The sequence below is a fragment of the Meleagris gallopavo genome, chromosome 1 (assembly GCF_000146605.3).
Source record: "Meleagris gallopavo isolate NT-WF06-2002-E0010 breed Aviagen turkey brand Nicholas breeding stock chromosome 1, Turkey_5.1, whole genome shotgun sequence".
In the NCBI taxonomy this organism is placed as follows: domain Eukaryota; kingdom Metazoa; phylum Chordata; class Aves; order Galliformes; family Phasianidae; genus Meleagris; species Meleagris gallopavo.
Window position 1 is genome coordinate 89,327,341 of NC_015011.2, and position 18,411 is coordinate 89,345,751.

General features: G+C 41.6%; 1 protein-coding gene across 1 annotated transcript; it reads left to right on the forward strand.

The window, feature by feature from the left end:
• Positions 1–10,034: 10,034 nt before the first annotated feature.
• LOC104913789 (cell surface glycoprotein CD200 receptor 1-B-like) lies at positions 10,035–17,250 on the forward strand. The gene is made up of 7 exons (XM_019611936.2): positions 10,035–10,268; positions 10,336–10,506; positions 11,829–11,946; positions 12,987–13,131; positions 14,302–14,598; positions 15,906–16,154; positions 17,028–17,250. The coding sequence occupies exons 4-7, from the start codon at positions 13,065–13,067 to the stop codon at positions 17,189–17,191; spliced, it is 777 nt and encodes a 258-aa protein (XP_019467481.1). The 5' UTR covers positions 10,035–10,268; positions 10,336–10,506; positions 11,829–11,946; positions 12,987–13,064; the 3' UTR covers positions 17,192–17,250.
• Positions 17,251–18,411: the final 1,161 nt, after the last annotated feature.

An 18,411-nucleotide genomic window follows, 5' to 3' on the forward strand; every position in this document is an offset into this window, starting at 1 on the left:
AAACCAATAAAATTTCATGATGCTGGGTAGCTGACTCATAAATGAGGGCTTGACACCAAAAATTATATGGGGACTCTTTCTGAAAGTATCCACAATAAAGCCAGTAAAGAATGGAAAGATAAGAACCCATGAAAAACAGATTTTGTAGTTAGGATAACACAGACAGCAATGAGACAGTCAACTTTTTGCAGGTGTAACCGGAATGGGAATTTCCCTGCAGTGCAGAAAATGTAGATAAACACTTGTTTGTCATTTTCACGACCACAATTTTTCTGCCCTTCACTGCAAACAAGAAGACCAGAGCATAAAAAAAAAGAACTGATTTAAGTCACACAAGTACTCAGATTACAAGTACTGGACAATATGGAACAACCTAAATCCTTTCTTCCATGTCTTGGTCTAAGGTGGTAGTAAACAGTGAATATGGGGGGGGAAAATGAAATAAAAATGAACTTTTTGATTTTGATTACTTCTCCTACTCAGAGTGCAAACAAGAATTTAAATGTGTGTTCCCAGACTGTTTACTGGGATCTTGGCTCTTTACACTATCTAAAATAAAAATGATGCAGGTGTTGTCTTGAGGAGAAGGTATAAATTCAAATGCTAGTTTTAAGAATTTGTTGATTTGTTTAATTCACTGTAGGATTCAGAAATAATTACAAGATTGTGCTTTAAGTCCTAACTTTCCTAAAATCATAGAATCACTAAGGTTGGAAAAGACCTCTAAGATCACCCAGTCCAACTCTCAACCCATACCCAGCATGCACACTAACCACGTCCCTCCATGCCACATCCACATGGCTACTGAATATCTCCAGGGATGGTGACTCCACCACCTCCCTGAGCAGCCTGTGCCACTGCATTGCCACTGTCTCTGAGAGGACATCTGTCATCATTTTTTGCAATCTGTCAAAAAATATCTGAAAGAAGGTGAGAACCTGTCTGAACAACACCAGGAAGTATCAACAGGATCAGTTTTCCAAATGGAGGCCTACTGATACAAAAAACAAAACAAAACAAAACAAAACAAAAAACACCCAAATAATGCAGTGAGATTGGGTTTGGAAAAGAGATGGAGCACTTGCACCTCTGGCAGACCCCAGTGCAAATGTCATGTTCCCTCTGCTGCTGAAAATTTAGGACGTCAACCAGTCGGACAGTGGTCGGACACTGTCAGTGCAGGACCAAAAGGAGTGATACTTCATTGGGGTGAATGTTACTGGTAAGCTTTGAGTATCTATGGGCTTCCTTGCAGAGGGAGCTGGGAGACCACGTGGCTGTCTCTTGAAATCTTCCTTGATAAAAACTATGTCAGTGAGGTTATGTCTTCCTCTCCTCCGAGGGTGCGAGACTAAAATTGATAGCTGGCACACTCGTGACGTGTGGAATAAGTTTCGTGCTCCACTGTCTCTCAGTCTGTGCATGATGTATGTGATCTATGTTTGGGGTTGTTTCGATTGGTTGTGAACTTCTCTGAACTAATGTGAATAGCTTCTACTCCTAGTGCCCCTGCTAGAGCTGAAGGGAATTGGGTAGAAAAAGCAGTGTGGGTGAATGTGCATTAACCTTGGGGAAGACACGTCTGTCTCAGTTCGTCAGGCATCTGTTGCAGGCTTATAGCCATAGCAAAATTCACGAGTAGTAAAGTTATTTTATTCAAAACAGATCTGTGCTTTTTTTTAAAATAGAGACGTCTGTGTATGCAAACATTTTTGTCTTATTGCCCCTTGAATATCTTGTTACATGTGTAGGCTCTGGGGGGAACTGGTGCTTATGGAAAGTGAGGCTTAAAGTACAACAGTCACCACTGTGGATTATTTTTTCATATTAAGGCAATTTTTTTTCTCTTGCTTCATTGCACAAAAGAGGAAAAAAATATTGTGCAGAAAAGCTGGAGGGCTGAAACACACAGTGCCAGTGTCCCTGTTCAATCATTTTTGCAAAGTTGTGAACTGATTGCATGGCAGGTGTCCTCTGCTCACATTCATTGAGCTCTGAAGGTGGATTCTGTATTGGCGAAGATCTCTGTTGTGATCATCCTAACCTGAATGATCACAAGATCACAGAAGAGTAGATCTTCTCTGAAGAAAAAGATTATGAATTGCTTTATAAAATTACAAGTCTCACCTAGATGGATTTCTGGCATGGTCCTTGTATTTGAATATCCCCCTTTTCTCATTATAATAATTCCCTAGGAATTAGGAGGCTAAAGCTTGCTAGGCAGGAAAGTAAAACAAAATCCGTCTAACTTGCATGAGTCTTGGTTTGAGAGATTTTGCAGAAGATGCAGTTGAGCTGGGTTCAGGCCAACATGAAAGGAAACCACCTGTCTCATCTGATTCCTGGCTGTGTGAAGGCAGAGTGCACTGAGGTAGCACAGGATCATTGCGTTATGGACTTCATATGCAGCTGGCATGGACTTTTGGGAATGTGTAGATGAGTGCTAATGTGACATGAGATGCCTTGCAGCTTCAATACTGAGCCCAAGCTGAGGCAGTTGATTTAGATGTGTGAGTGCCTCTCTTGGCCAGATGATCCTTCAAAACCACCTCAGAGATATGATCTTGCACCTGTCACTTTTTTGGATAGGCATGCATTCTATTAATTTGTGTTAGTATATTTTGCTCCTGAACACCAATAGATTTTATTTTTTTGTTTGTTTGTTTTGTGTGTTTTTCTTCTTTGCACTTTGACTCATTTTCCTTTTGTCTACAATCTTTTAACAACGTTGTGCCCCGTTATCCTTTTTGCCTTTTGAGAAGGCTGTGTTGCCATTCAGTGGATGGATTGCAGAGCTGGGCAGAGAGGAACCTGATGAGATTCAACAGGGTGAGGTGCAGAGTCCTACACCTAGGTGGAAATAACTGCATGCATCAGTACAGGTTATGGGCTTACCTGCTGGAGAGGAGCTCTGCAGAGAAGGACCTGAGTGTCCTGGTGGATGACAGGTTTGTCATGAGCCAGCAGTGTGCCCTTGTGGCCAAGAAGGCCAAAGGTGTCCTAGGGTGCATTAAAAAGAGTGGCCAGCAGGCTAAGGGAGGTGATACTCACCCTATATTCTGCCCTGGGGAGGACACATCTGAAGGATTGTATCCAGTTGTGGGCTTCCCAGATCAAGAAAGATGGGGAACTGCTGGAGAGAGTCCAGCAGAGGGCCACAAAGATGATGAGGAGCCTGGAGCACCTCCTGCACAAGGAAAGGCTGAGAGACCTGGGACTGTTCTGCTTGGAGAATAGAAGGCTGAGGGGGGGGATGTTATTACTGTTCATAAATGCCTAAAGTAGACAGTCAAGTGGACGGAGTCAGACTGTTTTCAGTGGTGCCCAATGACTGGACAAAGGACGATGGGCTCAAATTGGAGCACAGGAAGGTCTGTAACAAACACGAGGAAGAACTCTTTTACTGAGGCTGCCCAGAGAGGTGATAAAGTCTCCTTCTCTGCAAATATTCACAACCCACCTGGATGTTTTCCTGTGTGACCTGCTGTAAGAAACTGCTTTAGCAGGAGGTTGGACTGGTTGATCTGCAGAGGTTCCTTCCAGCCCCTATGTGGATCTGTTATACTGTGTGATTCTGCTAGGAGTTTCATCTAAAGTTTTGAATTTCCTTTCAGATATAAGTGGGAATATGGTTATATCTGTGTTTGTTAATATGTTTGGGAATTATTTCTGCTACTAAAGCTTATCTGATGAGCGCTTCTGACCTCTTTTTCATATTTGAGCATGTGTGTAATATGTTTGAAAATAAAAGCAGACAAGTATCTTCTAAGTAAATAAGTCAAGTGGTCATTTATCTCCTTATCCCTTTGCCAGCTATCTGGTTGTTTATCAGCTGTGAAGGGCTGCAGTTGCTGTTGCTTTGTGAGCCTATCCATCAAAGGCAGCCTGATTTCGGATTCTGGTTGAAATAAATGTATGTCACATCTGACAGAACCAGCTGCTTAAAGGGCATCCTTGATGTTGAGAGGCAGTAATAAGCTGTATGGATGTCTCACAAGCTGGTGGAAAGGGAGAAGCAGGGGGTGCCAGGAAGAGCATTGTAGGATCCTGCATTTTGGGCTCCACTGAGCCAATTCAGACTGCAGATATTTTTAGTGCTATAATTCAGCAAGCAGCATGCTGTACAATTATACACCAACATGACGCTTCTCCTGCGGGTCGGTGTAGCTATGTTTCCACCTCCTGGCAAATATAAGGAACAACTGAAAAGAGACTAATGAGAGCTATGCATGATTTTTTTATAAAGCACTAGAAGATGAAGTAGGAATTTTAAAGAAGAGCTTCTCTTGAGCTCAAAGAGAGTTTAATGCTCAGTTTCTTTGTGCTATATAAAAACAGCATATAGAAACAGTTTCCAAGTAGTTCTCCTTGTAACTAAAATGAGCGCTTGAGCCAAAAGGAGTCATAAATGGTGCTTGCAGCAGGACTGTAGGCAGTGAGACAGAAGACAGAAATTTTGTACTGAGGGAGGGAAAATGAATGTATTTCCATGGTATCTGAGAAGGGAAAGGAACACATTTGATATACTTCAGTCAGCATGACTTCTCAGTCTGAAATAGCTATGCATTCTGCCTAGTAAGAAAAAAGTTGTGGAGGATGCTTAGTGAAGGCCGCAGGAATTCTGCGATGTAAATGCACTTCAGTAATAAGAAAATTATATTTATTACAGAGCAGAATAACCTTTTCTCAGTGACAGTGTAGTCAAGGTGAAGCTGGGTTTTATCTGCGGAGTTGATCAGGTATTTATAATGTCCTTTTCCTTTCTCAGAACTGCCCTGTGTGAGGAGGAAATAGACAAGTTTGAGTAGATAGTGAAGAATGTGTTTCTAGAACCTGTAAAGAAGTACAGGCTTCTTGTCTAAAGCTCCCAGTTGAAAACATCTTTTTTTTTTTTTCAGTAAAAAACTGATTTTCAAACTAGTAGTCCAAGTATGCATTCAGCCAGGATCGCTTATGGGCATAATGAGATCACTGTTGCTTGTGCCCTCATTAACTGCATTAATGCTAGCTTGGAGAAATCCACACATGCCACACTCATACCAGCCTTGCAGCACAAGTGTGTAGGTCTGGTTGAGCAGCAATGCTAAATTCCAAAGTATTGAATCTGGACTTTGAATTTGCTTTCCTATTTTGTTTTACTTGATAGGTTCAGGAAAAGCATCCTCTGACAGCAGCTTGCTGGAAGTCTATGCAGTTCAAAGGCACACGCGGTAAATCCCCATGGATGCATTTTGAAATTCCTTTAGCTAGAGGGTATTTATCATAACTGGAGTCATAAACTCGCTCTGACAATAAACCGTGCAGAAACAACGTGCAACCCAGATTTCTGATGATGGAGACTCAGCAAATAGCCCAAGGACCTTTTGCTGCTGAGTAGGAGGTCTGTGAGATATGCATCTATAGGTTGTCCAAGCAGGGGTTGAGAAGGAAAAGTGGTGACAAAAAAAGGTGGGGAAGCACTGCCAGCACCATTTTGCATTCCTACCTTCATTTTGATGCTAACCCCTGTCCTCCCAGCACCTCTGTGATGCCAAACATCCCTAAATACTTTGCTACTTGAATACAACAGCTCTAGTAACTTGTGCGTCTGTATTTCTCTATACATTGTTTTTTTATAGCAGCACATGCATAGGCACAACCACAGCACAGATGCCGATAACATCAACATTTAGGGGGGCTGACCTAACTTCATGTCACATTTTCCACTTGCAAATCAATGAGCTGTGAAAGGGTTGGGAAGTTCCAGCAACACAGACCTGAACGAGGATGTGCTGTAGGATGCACCACCCATCACTATGCTGAGCATAATGCTGCCAGAAGTACTGCTAAAGGCATGGACAAGAATTGGGATCTGAAGTTGGACTGGAAGCCACCAGAGTGAATTCTTCTGAGCCCTAATTGACACAGAACTATGAGTGCTAGGCTAGTTCATGAGAGGGGGAGTTTATGACAGCAGAGAAGCCTGTATAGTGAAGAACGATACAAATAAAAGCAGAAGCATCCTCTTTGGCTTATGTGGTGGCACCAGAAGATTGTAGGCAGTGATAAACATTGCTGTGACACTGGTGTTTTGTATGTTTTGTTTTACCATTTATTTGTTCCACTCCAGTAATAAACCACAAGAAAAAAAAAGAAAAAAAAAAGAAAAAAAGAAAAAAAGAAAAAAAGAAAAAAAGAAGAATCTATTGAAATAAATATTTTTAACCTTCTCCTTTGCTATGAACTTCATAATAGTATGAACTTCATGTTTGGCAGTGCTGGTCTATGTGCCCTACAAACACAGGAGAGGCAGCAAAGTTTTCCCTTCCTGTAAATAAAGGTGTGTAAAAATCTGCTGAGTGATGAGTCTAAGGACTCACTATACAGATTCTTGTGGAGCAGTGGACTCCTAACTGAGTTTGGGGCAGTTCTTGCAGGGATGTTCACAGCTCTCCATGGAGAACAAAGCTGTAGCTTTGAAGGGTATAATCCTTTCCAAACTGAGGTGAAGGAGTAGTGAACAGCTGAAGGAAAGAGTCTTGATAATCCTGTGGCTCTACCCATGCTCAGAACTGCCTAAACCATGATCAGCGAAGCTAGACCAAAGATCTACTAATAGGTGAGGAAGGTCCACCTGGGATTTTGTTTCTGCTACATGTCAGTTTCCACTGCTATTTTTATTCTTCTTAAAGTGGGGATTATTTGAAGTTTGCAGCTTTGTAAGAAGCTCAGGATATATGGTACATTGGCTCACATTTGGCTGTGTAAGGAAAGGCCAATTCCTGAGGCTGGGATGGGAGAGAAACTTTCATCCAAGGAATCTGAGATATGTGCCTACCCTTATTTGAAGGGTTTAGGGAGCTGTGTCCACCTATGAATCATCTATTTTCTATTCATTATTGAATTTTTAGGAGTCTATTTCTTGGATTATCCCACAGTTCTGAAGGTGGTAACTGTACTTTTGGGTTGTTGGTTCCTTGGTTCTTCATGGGAAATGTGTGAAGTGGTGCAGTCCACAAGGGGTGGAAATTAAAGTAGCCAAAGTAATGGACACCTTTTTTGAAGATAAATTTTGTTGTTGAAGCATTAGGATCAAATGAGAAGCCTCTGAACAATGGGTTAATGACCCCAAAATTGGTAAGGGGGATTTGATAGGGCCAAGAACAGAAATTGCTGGGCTTTACTGTGTTGGTCCAGTGAGTGTAGATTAGCTGTAGTTAAAATAGAAATCATTTTTCATAGTCTCTGGAAATGGCAATGTAATAGCCTCTGGACATTTATCTTGGAAGTTTCAGGTTTTAAAGGTTTTACTATCAGCAGCGTTTGTCCCACTGTATGTTTGCTGACATCAGTGGGAACCACAGGTGGTTTGTACCTTGGAAAATCAAGATGTTACATTCACGGGCTGTTTCTGTATTTTCCTCTTCAAGGCAAACATCTGTTTTCCTGCAAGGAAGAGAACAGGCTTACCAGAGGCTATTCTTACTGCTATTCATCCTTTGGTCCTACTCCCATCATGGGCTTTCTGAACAGGTTGGCTGCAAGGCAGCTATGGATGTGAGGTGTACAATTTAGCTCAGGCAATAACTTCACAGGCTATTTTCTAGATTGGCCAGTGTTAAGAAGGTAAATATTTCTGAAAGGAGAGGCAATTCACACCTGTTTTGTTGAATTACAGCTACTAAAAACAAATAAGAAAGCAAACAAACAGGCAATACACTCATCTGCTGTTTTGCTTGTTTTTCACCCTGCTAGGGAAAAAACACATTGTGGTAATGTTAGTATTAGTGTTTTTCTAATCATTAATATTTTGACAAATTGAACGCATAGACACAGCAAACATCCACCCTGCTGAGGAGGAATGTTTAAGCCTATTTACCTTCAGATATAAGTTGCCAGAAAACAGTAATTATTTATTTCAGTACAAACACTTCATAACTCTTTTGACAGCTCTTTCTATTAAGCAATTCTCTCCCTTTCAGGAAGCCATCTACCCTCTATTTTCCAGTTTATAGAGAAAGTTTATGTAGTTTTTCTTATTTAGAACTGAATGAGGCTGGTTCATGAACTGGGTGGGCTGAATTTTGTAGCTGGTAATTATCTATGACTTTCACTTGCCAGTAAGTAGAAGACAAATGAGTTTGAGCAGAAGCTGAAGTTCCTCCATTCTCTAACATTACTAACAAACTTTTGCTGTGCTAGGAGAGGGCTTCATGAGTGCATTCTCAGTGTTAGGTAATCCTTCAGAGAATAAAAACACTAGAAGGCTATGAAGTCAAACCAGAGGTCCATCTACCCAGTGCCACTTGCAGTGGCCAGCAGCAGGTAGTTATGGAGGGTAGCTAAGGACAGAGAAAGGATGCAACCTCCCCTAACCCCTAAATACATGTCAGTTTCTGAGAATGAAGAGCTCTTTCCACTCTTTTTCACATACCCCCCTCTGTCAGCAGAAGCTGAAGGACGAAAGGATTGAGCACAGCCCTGCTGAAAAGGACCTGGGGATGCAGGTGGATGGGAAGCTGGATGTGAGCCAGTAATGGCCCTTGCAGCCCAGAAAGCCAACCGTATCCTGGGCTGCATCAGAAGAAGTGTGGCCAGCAGGTCAGTGGAGGTGGACCTGCCCCTGCCCCTCTACCCTGCTCAGGTGAGACCTCACCTGGAGTGATGCATCCAGATGTGGAGTCCTCAACACAGGAGTGAAATAGACCTGTTGGAGTACCTCCAGAGGAGGGCCACAAAAAGGATCTGAGGAACACCTCCCCTGTAAGGACAGGCTAAGAGAGCTGGGACTGTTCAGCTTGGAGAAGAAAAGGTTCTGGGGAGACCTGAGAGCAGCTTTTCAGTATCTAAAGGGGTTCTGTAAGAAGGAAGGCGACAGATTCTTTAGCAGGGTCTGTGGTGATAGAACAAGATAAAATGGTTTCAAACTAAAAGAGAGGAGATTTAGACTGGATATAAGGAAGAAGTTTTTTTACATTAAGGGTGATGAGGCACTGTAACAGGCTGCCCAGAGAGGTGGTGGACGCCTCGTCCCAAGGTCAGGCTGGATGGACACTTGATGTAGCTGTATGTAATCATTGCAGGGACGTTGACTAGATGACTTTTAGAGGTCCCATCCAACTCAAACAATTCTATAATTCTATGGGATTTGTCTTCTTTCCAGAGCCTTCAAAGGTTTCCTGTATTTTATGACTTCATTTTCATCTGGAGACACCAGCTGAACAGAGTCTGTCCCATGAGTGGAGGCTGCAGACCGCTCTCAGACTTTCTGCAAAGCTTCCTATGCAGAAAATAGGCTGCATGAAAATAGCCTGTGGCTAAGATACGGAGAAAATGCAGACACACAGACACCATTGCTGCTTCCTTTCCCCAGGTAACTGCTACAGCTCCAATGTCTGAGGGCTGCTGTGAAAACTTGGAGGAGAAAAGGGAGATTCTGAGACTGCTATTTGAACTGCTCTGTTTTTTATTGCAGTATGTTATCAGGAGGTATTCCATCTTACAGAGTTACTGAGGCCTCACAGGGCAGCTAATGGTGAAGGCTGATCTGGGGCTGTCTGTGTACCTCCCACGTCAGACAGCGCTGGCTGGCTTCTGCCTTTTGACTCATTGTGGTGCAGCTCGTAGCTACACGCAACTGGTTCCTCTTTGTACCATCCCTTCCTCCCCTCCCTTGCCCAGAGGAAGGAACAGGCTTCTGAAGATCTTTGCTACACTTAAAAATGTGATTCCACTGCAAAGCAGCGTCATATTTTCCTGTTAATCATGGCAATGGCCATGTGACATTTACAAAGGTTTGTGGTGATGACTGATGCACTGCTCGCATTGATTCTTTATGAGCAGCACCTTTTTTTCTTCGCTTTGTGTTAAATATATTTTCGTTATGTTGGACTTGGCTTTTATTAATCCACTTTAATTGTCATTTTACATAGCTCGGGGCTTGCATCTTGTATTTGATACACAGTATAATGCAACCAGAGGCTGCGTTTTGTTCCTCATGTCTGAACGCGGTATTTCCCTAGCTCTGTGTCACATCCTCTTCTGGGGGAATGTACCACCAGATGGTTTCTTTTCACTGAGCTGTCGCAGGAGGGCAAGGAGCTCTGTCTGTCTGCGAGACAAGTCAGCTGCATGCTATAATCTTGGGAGCATCAACAGAAATTTGTGAACAGTGCAAAGAAAATAGGGACTATCTGGGACAAATTGTCCTGAGCTGAGCCACTTCTAAATTCTCTGTTCTCGTGAGGACAACCAGAAAGGAGCTACAGGTGTTCCAGAGCTGTTCCCTGGTGCGTGGAAGCTGGGACCAGCATCCCAACTGGGCCTCTGTGCTAACGTCTTGTTTCTCCTCCCCAGGACTAAGATTATCTAAGGACCAGAGTGTGCTGGCACGGCTGCCTTTTACCTCCCGTGCTCCTGGAGCTGGAGGTCCCTTCTCCAGGCTGATTCTGAGCAACTTCCTTCCCCTCAGCATTCATGAGAGGCAACCGAGCGTGAGCAGTGCCATTCCCAGCTGCAGTGTGGAGGGTAATGGGAGAGTGATACATGCATTGCGGGGTCTCATGCCAGACACCACCATCGAGGCTGAGTTAAAACTTTAATTTATTTTAATGCAGTTGTTGGGGCATTTTAATTCCATCAAAGGAAATGATACAAGACAATCTACAGACATTCATTTGCTGCTTTTAAATGAATTGGATTCAGTTGTGCTGGGTTTCTCCTTCTGGGGTTCTACTTTGAGATTTACTTCTTGCTCAGAGGCGTAAGCAGTTGAGGACTGTGAACCTTAAAAATTGCAATCTAAATTCAGTGTTTCATACATGAATATTTAAGCAGAGTGACATTCTCTATTCTTTCCGTAAGGCCCCATTTTTAATCATTAATGTCTGTTCTTTTGAGCAAATAAGTTTAGTGTATACATGACTTGTATGCGTTTTAAAAAATGATAGTTCTCTGGGACAAGTTCCAATGTCATAATATGCTGTATATGAATATTTATGGATCCATCAACATCGGTGAATATTGAATTTTCTGATAAACATTGCGGAGAACTTTTTTTTGAAAGAGGCAGAAAAACAATTTCCAAATTGGGTCTAATTCAGTGCACACTTTCGGCCAAAAATAATATTTTGTTGTTTTTTTTAGGAAAAAACAAGCTCTTTCACGAAAGCAGCTTTTGCATGCATAATTTATCTAAATTATAGAAAAAAGCAACTTCTTCATTGATACTAAATAACACAAAAGTTATGTCATCTGTGGCAAAGATTTAAAGTGAACAAAAATGAAATTTGACAGTTTGGGAATATAAGACTTACATTACCCATTACTTGCATGTTAGCTGTAGAATACTGATCAATGTGCTTGCATCAGCATTTTCAGGCTGCAGTAAAAGCTTTTCATCCAGATACATTGGTGTTTTGTTAGAATTGTGCAGAAAAGCTATCAAGCTGTTGTGAGAATGTGCATACATCTTGCATCGTGTATAAGTTGCATTGAGTATTGTTGCCTCTTGCACTCAGATCACAAATGTAGCACTATTGCTTCTTTTTCAGTTCCATAAGTGTGGCAGTATTCTATTTTTTTTTTTTCTTTACTTGATATATTTTTACATACATAGAAGGACATATATATGTGTCCCTCCTCCTCTCAGTACCTTCACTGAAGCATCCTTGTATTAATATGGGTAATGCGAGTGTGAACAGAGCATGACCATAAATAACCCAAAAGGAAGGTCCTGTTGCAACACGTATGACGTTTCTAAATCAGCTGTGTCAGAAAGACACTTGCTAGCTAGATGTGTATTGGTGTCTGACTTAGGAATGAGAACAACATATCTGCACTTCCCATAGGATGGCAACACCATTTTCCAGTCATGTCCAGTAGTGTGTGGGAGATTAAAGCGATGCAGATGGTGGTATGAAGGAGAGAACAATGAAAGGACCAAGAAGAGCTTGAAGAAATGCAGAGGTGAGTGCTGGAAAATCGGGTAACTTCATGGGAAGGTGGGAAGGAGCCTTGAGACAAAACTGTGGCTGCAGATTTTGACAGTAACATCAGAAAACCCCAGCCAGGGTATGGCTACTGCGGTGTCATAAAAACAGGCACACACTGAGACCTCTGCTTTGTCACTCAGTGATAAGGTTACAGCAATGCAGTGGCTGGGAACCCTTTGCTGTGACCGAGCCAGCGGGAACTGTAGTAGGGTGCTGTAGGTCTTGAGATCTGAGTAGAAAAGGATAGTATTTTGACTGTGGGAATACATAGCCCTATTTTTCAGTAGAGCATAGTACAAATATGCCAGAAAAATTTGGGTTTATTTATGTATGATTAACCGACTGTAGGAAAGTACCAGCAATGTTTCTCATCAGGCCTGTGCTCAAGCAACAGCCCTTTTGCCAAAAAGAAGCTAGCAATTTGTAAGATATGGTTTGTTGAAAAGTATACATAATTACGGAATCATGTTAATAATAAAATGCTTCCTCATTCTCTGTGTCTCTAAAAGCAGGAAACAAGCTCATGTTTGTGATCTCTCACAAAAAGACAGTTGACCTTTCACTTCTACTGCAGAAATGAAGTTACCCTTTGAGAAATTAAAAGCAGGGCAAACATTTAAACATTTCTCTGGGCTACTTCCTTCAAATAGCCAAGTCCAGGTCCAGAGTTTTCCCACAAATGCTGTTACCTTGATTTTTTCAAAAAAAGTTTGATGCATGCATCTTTGCTCTTGCAAAGTCTTTTTTTCATCTTCTGCAGGTAAATCTGTGAAGCAGCAGTAAGAGGTCTGTAACTATCTGTGTGCTAGCTGGTTGTGAGTAGTGAGTAACTGGAGATGATGGGAAAATGAGATCTTGGGTTTTTAAAACTTGACTGTAAACAGAAATCCTTTTTGTTTCCAAAGCATTTTTTGCTTTCTTCTTTCTAGTGTAAGAACGATACTTGACATGGGGTCCTTCTTACAACTTCTGTTTTCAAAGAAAAAAAAGGTTTTCTTCCTGTTTTCTTTGAAGGGACTTGCATCACAGCTTGCGACTACGCACCATTTCCTTTGCCCTCTGTTACTGCAGTGCTGATTCCTTTCACTGAAGATGATTCAGACATGGGCAGTTCAGGCTGCAGTCCTTTTCTTGATGATCCACCTGATTGGAGGGTCAGGTAAGTGAGGAAGATTCAAGCTGCACTCAGCACTGTTTGATACTCTGTATTGCTGACTCACAGGTACACTGAAATTTTACAGTTCACCAGTATGAAGAATGATATCACGTCAGCTGACAAAATAATCCTGTGCTTTGCAGAGTCGCATAGAATATTATTTCTAATAGGGATCCAACACAAATAATCTGAAGATCCATCTCTTGTGCAGATGAGAAAACACCAGCAGAGCTATGGTTTCTGGCAGAAAAAAACAGATATATACCCATTTATCACATATGCTCCATCAACTACTATGCCAGATGATCTTGAGTCTTACTCTTCTTATTGGTATATGTTCATAGAATATCTTGAGTTGGAATGGACCTATAAGGATTATTGAGTCCAACTCCTGTTCCACTGCTATCCCAGATTTTTCTTACACTGTAATCGGTTCACCTTATCACAGAGAAGGACCTGGTGGTCCCGGTGGATGAAAAACTTAAAATGAGCCAGCAGTGTGCTCTTGCAGCTCAGAAAGCAAATGGAATCCTGGGTTCCATCAGAAGAGGGGTGGCTAGCAGGGACTGGGAGATGATTGTTCCTCTCTATCCTGCTCTTGTGAGGCCCCATCTGGAGTACTGTGTCCAGGTCTGGGGCCTCCAATAAAGAAAGACATGGAGCTGTTGGAGAGGGTCCAGATGAGAGCCACAAAGATGATCAGGGAGCTGGAGCATCTCCCCTATGAAGACAGGCTGAGGGATCTGGGCTTGTTCAGCCTGGATGCTGTGGGGTGATCTCGTTGCAGCCTATCAGTACCTAAAGGGAGACTACAAAGGAGGGAGTCAATCCTTTACAAAGGTAAATAATGGCAGGACAAGGGAAATTGGTTTTAAGTTGAAGGAGGGAAGATGTAGGTTGGATGTCAGGGGGAAGTTCTTTACAGAGAGAGTGGTGAGGTGCTGGAACAGGCTGCCCAGAGAGGTTGTGGATGCCCCATCCCGTGGAGGTGTTCAAGGCCAGATTGGATGGGGCCCTGGGCAGCCTGGTCTAGTATTATTTGCCCCACAAAGTGGGGGCAAAGTGTGGCAAAGTGGTTGGAACTTGATCCTTGAGGTCCCTCCACACCCGAGCCATTCTATGATTCTTTTTTTTTTTCTTCTTTCTTTCTCTATTTCTCTTTTTCCCATGTAGCTTATAGAAGGGTGAATGTGGAGGCTGGCCATGAGGCTGTGTTGGATTGTCCATCAGTGTCCAAGCTGTCTTTGCTAATGGTGACATGGAAGATAAAATCCAGCACTTCCTGCTTTTTCGCTTATAGAAGGGATTTCAATGAGTCAAGAATGTTGAACTGCAGTGAGAGGATGATGTGGAAATACTCACCTGACCACGACCTAGCTCTACGTATTTACCCTGTGAACCTGAATGACGAGGGAAATTACTCCTGTGAAATTGTCAGCAGTGAGGGGAATTTTCTTTTTTCTTTTCTCTGACTGTCATAGGTAAGACGCACCTGTGCTTTTTCATTGTTGTGTGGACATAAAACAGATTTGAGTTGTTGTTAAAGGACCAAATTGATTTTTGATTGAAGATAAAGATGAAACTTGATTTAGTATGACTGGAGAGGGCAAGGAGCCATATGAAGACATAGGGCTGTTTTAATGAGAAATAATCAGTTGTTGTTTTTTTTGTTTTGTTTTGTTTTTTGTTTTTTTTTTTTGTTTTTTGTTTTTTGTTTTTTTTTGTTTCTGCCTCATGATCAGGAACTGTTTTCAGATGTTCCAGATGAACAGTCTGGATAGATTCTGATGTAGTTCTTTGGATGTAACATGGAATTTGAATGCTGTGTGAATGTTCACACGAACAGGAGTGCACACTGTTGGTTAAGTTAGTACAAACAGATGATACTAAATAAATATTGCTACTTAAAGCTGAACCAAATTTCACAATGCACACATTGTGTACTTTGTTTGGATAAGGACCAAATAGGAAGGAAGCAAGAGTTTCCGGACATTATCTGGAAATATTTAACTCTTCCAGAAGCATTGAATGTTGTAGTACTGTATCACTGAAATAAAAATGATTTTAGGCTATTTTCAACCAAGTCAGGAAGAGAAAGTATTAGGAAACAAAAGCAATGCATCAGACAATCTTTCTGAGATGCGTAGATTATCTCTAGCTTTCCTTAAATTGCAAGAAACATTTTACTTATGAGAGGATTTTTTGTTCTGATCATCTTAGTTGATTTTTAGTAATACTTGGAAGTCTTATGGGAAAATTATTCTGCAAATCAGTAATTGCTACTGTTAATATTTGTCCCTTGATATTGTTTTTTTTTCTTCTTCCTTGCAGAATCTGTTTTGTCAAATGCAGAACATAAATTGTTAGGCTTTAGGCAGAATAGTATTTCTCCATTTCCTCCTTTCTATCCATACTACGAATTTCTTAGCTTGTAGCTTCAGCAAGCTACGATGTTTTGCTCAGTATATGCACTGCTATACTTTCAAATCTTAATTTAATCCAGCCCTATCCAACATCCCATCTTCTGTTACAGTTATAGCCATCCTTTGGAAAATGTGAGGAAACCACAATTCTAAGTGCAGCTACCAATTTTTAGAGATATTTACCTTGGACTTTAATGTGTTTTTTCCCCTAAAGATGGCTGGTGTTAATATTCTGAATTATTTTAAAATATCTTAAGTTGGCCACACAAAACCTAAAAAATAGTACTGTTTTTGTTTCTCAGTTAGAGACCTTACTCTGGCATAATGACTGTAGTCTATTTACTTCTTCTGCAGTCCCTCCTACATTGTCTCTGACCTCTGACAAGAACGGAGTGGCTGTTTGCCAAGCTACTGCTGGAAAACCAGCTGCCAAAATCTCCTGGATCCCTGCAAGTAATCACAGTGTTGAGAAAGATGTCCACCACCTCAACGGAACAGTGACCAGGGTCAGCTACATAAGCTGGGTTAACACCACACATCCTAATGTCACCTGCCTGGTTACCCACCCAGCTGTGAACCAGACTCTCTCCCTAGATCTGTCAGGTAAAGAACATCATTCTGTAATTGTTCTACATCATACTCTTGTGACTGTGATTTTCTTTGCAGCTGTTTCCACTGAATGCCAGGACTTGGCAGATTGTTTAGTGGTGAAACGCCAAAATTCTTGTGCATGTTGATAGAGAAATTAGTAATTCAGAGTTAGTCAACTGAAACCAAATGTTTCACAGCATGGTATGAGGAAGTTTCCAGTGGGAGCTTACTTGGATCTCCATTTTAAGTTACAAGAGCTCCTTATTCTCTTTCAGTGATCCTTTTTTTATTAGCGATGATAGAGAAGTTCTCTCTACAGTAACTGTGATTTTTTGATGTGAAACTTTGGACCCCTTGAGCTGAATTTTTCCACTTCCCCACAATGCTGATGGTCTGGAGAAAGTGGAGAGTGGCTGTGTGCTACTCTTGAGCAAACTTTCCCAGAGACAAAGGTAGTAAAGGTTAAGCTGGCTGTGCTGGACTTGATATGTTTCTGCCATCAAAATTTGTAAGAAAAATCTAAATAGTGCTTGTATCACCAAAATATCTCAGCAGGGGCATGAAGGATGGAAATTAACACAGACCAGTCATTAATTACAAAATTCCGGAGGGATGTCTGGTCAGTTCTGCTGATGTACTTTTAGTATCATTTGCACAAAGGGAAACCATGCAGATATATGTGTTGAAAATGGAAGTATGTCTGTACACAGTGGATGAGTGAAACAGTTCCTTTTGTGGGTTGGCACCTAGACATCCCGTCTGTCTCTCATTGAAGCTATGGGGGTAGAGCATTCTTTTTCTTTTCTCATTAAGTTAGATACCATCATCATATAGTCAGTGGGTACTGACATCTAGCTCTGTAACTGGTTTTCTTTTTCAACCCAGATGATTCCTCCAGGCTCCAATATCTCCAGATTGGACTTCCTGCAAGTCTTGCTGTTGTCTGTGGTGCTGGAGTGACATTATGTTTGATTTTAAGGTGCAGAGGTAAGTCATTTGATGAACTTGAAATATTTTACGTTCCATTGCAGGCTAAGTGTGGGTACTAAGATATGTATCTTATGGCTGAGAGTGGGTTGGGGGGTGAGGATTGAGGAAAATGTTGATATATAGTGTACTGACCATTTGGAAATAATAAATGGAGGGATGGAATTTTAAAACAAGCCTGGAGTTTCGTAAGAGTCATTGTTATTATACTATTAATGTATTACATATGAGGCAAAGAGTTATTCAGGGAGAGAAGAATACTTGCTATGAGTAGGGTGGCTTTTGAGTTTTTTGAATTATGTTTATCGATTCTGAATTTACCAATATAAAATTCTACACATAAGACTGAGGAGTTTAAAGACTAGTTTAAGCATTAGTCCTAATGGCCGGTCACAATCAGTCCTTTCTCTATCCTGGCAATTCTAATTTTTCCCTTGAGCAAGTGTAAGAAAAGGTCAAATGTATGTTTCCCTCTGGTACAGATAGTTTCTCAGTCTGTGTAGATTTCATTGGCATTGTGTCAGCTCATGCTGAATAAGTAGATAACGAGAGCTCATGTGATGCTTTCCCACTCTTGAGATGGCTGTGATGAAGTACAGATGGAGTAAAAGCCTAAGTGAATTGGAGGAAGAGAAAACAAGAGGGTTGGAAGAAAGAAACTGAAAGCAAGGATGTTTTTGGGAGAGGAGGGTATGAAGCATTGAGAGGAGGCAACTCAGAAGGGAGTGAACTATAAATAGAGGGAATCTATAGAGCACCAGAGTGCCCTATTCCTCTGCATTGCATTTGTTCTACCTTTATTACTTTCCTAGGGTTCTTCCTTATGCTCAGTGTTGCTCGGATTTCCCCCTCCCCCCCGCCCCTTGCGAATATTAGATTGCAGATGTAATTAATGAATCAGGTCTTAACAGATGAAGTGATGGGGTTGGCAAGAGGGAGTATGAGTGGAGGCAGAAAGAGCAGAAAAGGCAGAAGAAGAAAACAGAAGGGCAGCTGCTGTCAGTAGTGGAGGCAATGACAGGTGCTTACAGCTCTCTGACAGAAGCATGTCACTGTTACACAGTAAAGAGCTCCTTTGGGGCAGGTAAGGAGAGGGGAAAATGCACTCAGGTGGGTTCTTGGCCCAGTATTTCCCTTCAGGAAAGTACACCTAAATGAGTCAATTCAACCATGTTTCCCAGGGAAACCAAATGTTTCAGCAAAGGGGAAAATAAAACAATAACACATTCAGGGGCAGAGCATAAAAGGAGAGAACTTAACTAGTGAGAGCATTTAAAAAAAA

Excerpts from the sequence above, each read along its gene's own strand:
- LOC104913789 (XM_019611936.2), top strand. The coding sequence starts at position 13,065 with ATGATTCAGACATGGGCAGTTCAGGCTGCAGTCCTTTTCTTGATGATC. Across the intron at positions 13,132-14,301 it reads CCACCTGATTGGAGGGTCAG|CTTATAGAAGGGTGAATGTG; the intron begins GTAAGTGAGGAA and ends TTTCCCATGTAG. Across the intron at positions 14,599-15,905 it reads TTTTCTTTTTTCTTTTCTCT|TCCCTCCTACATTGTCTCTG; the intron begins GACTGTCATAGG and ends CTTCTTCTGCAG.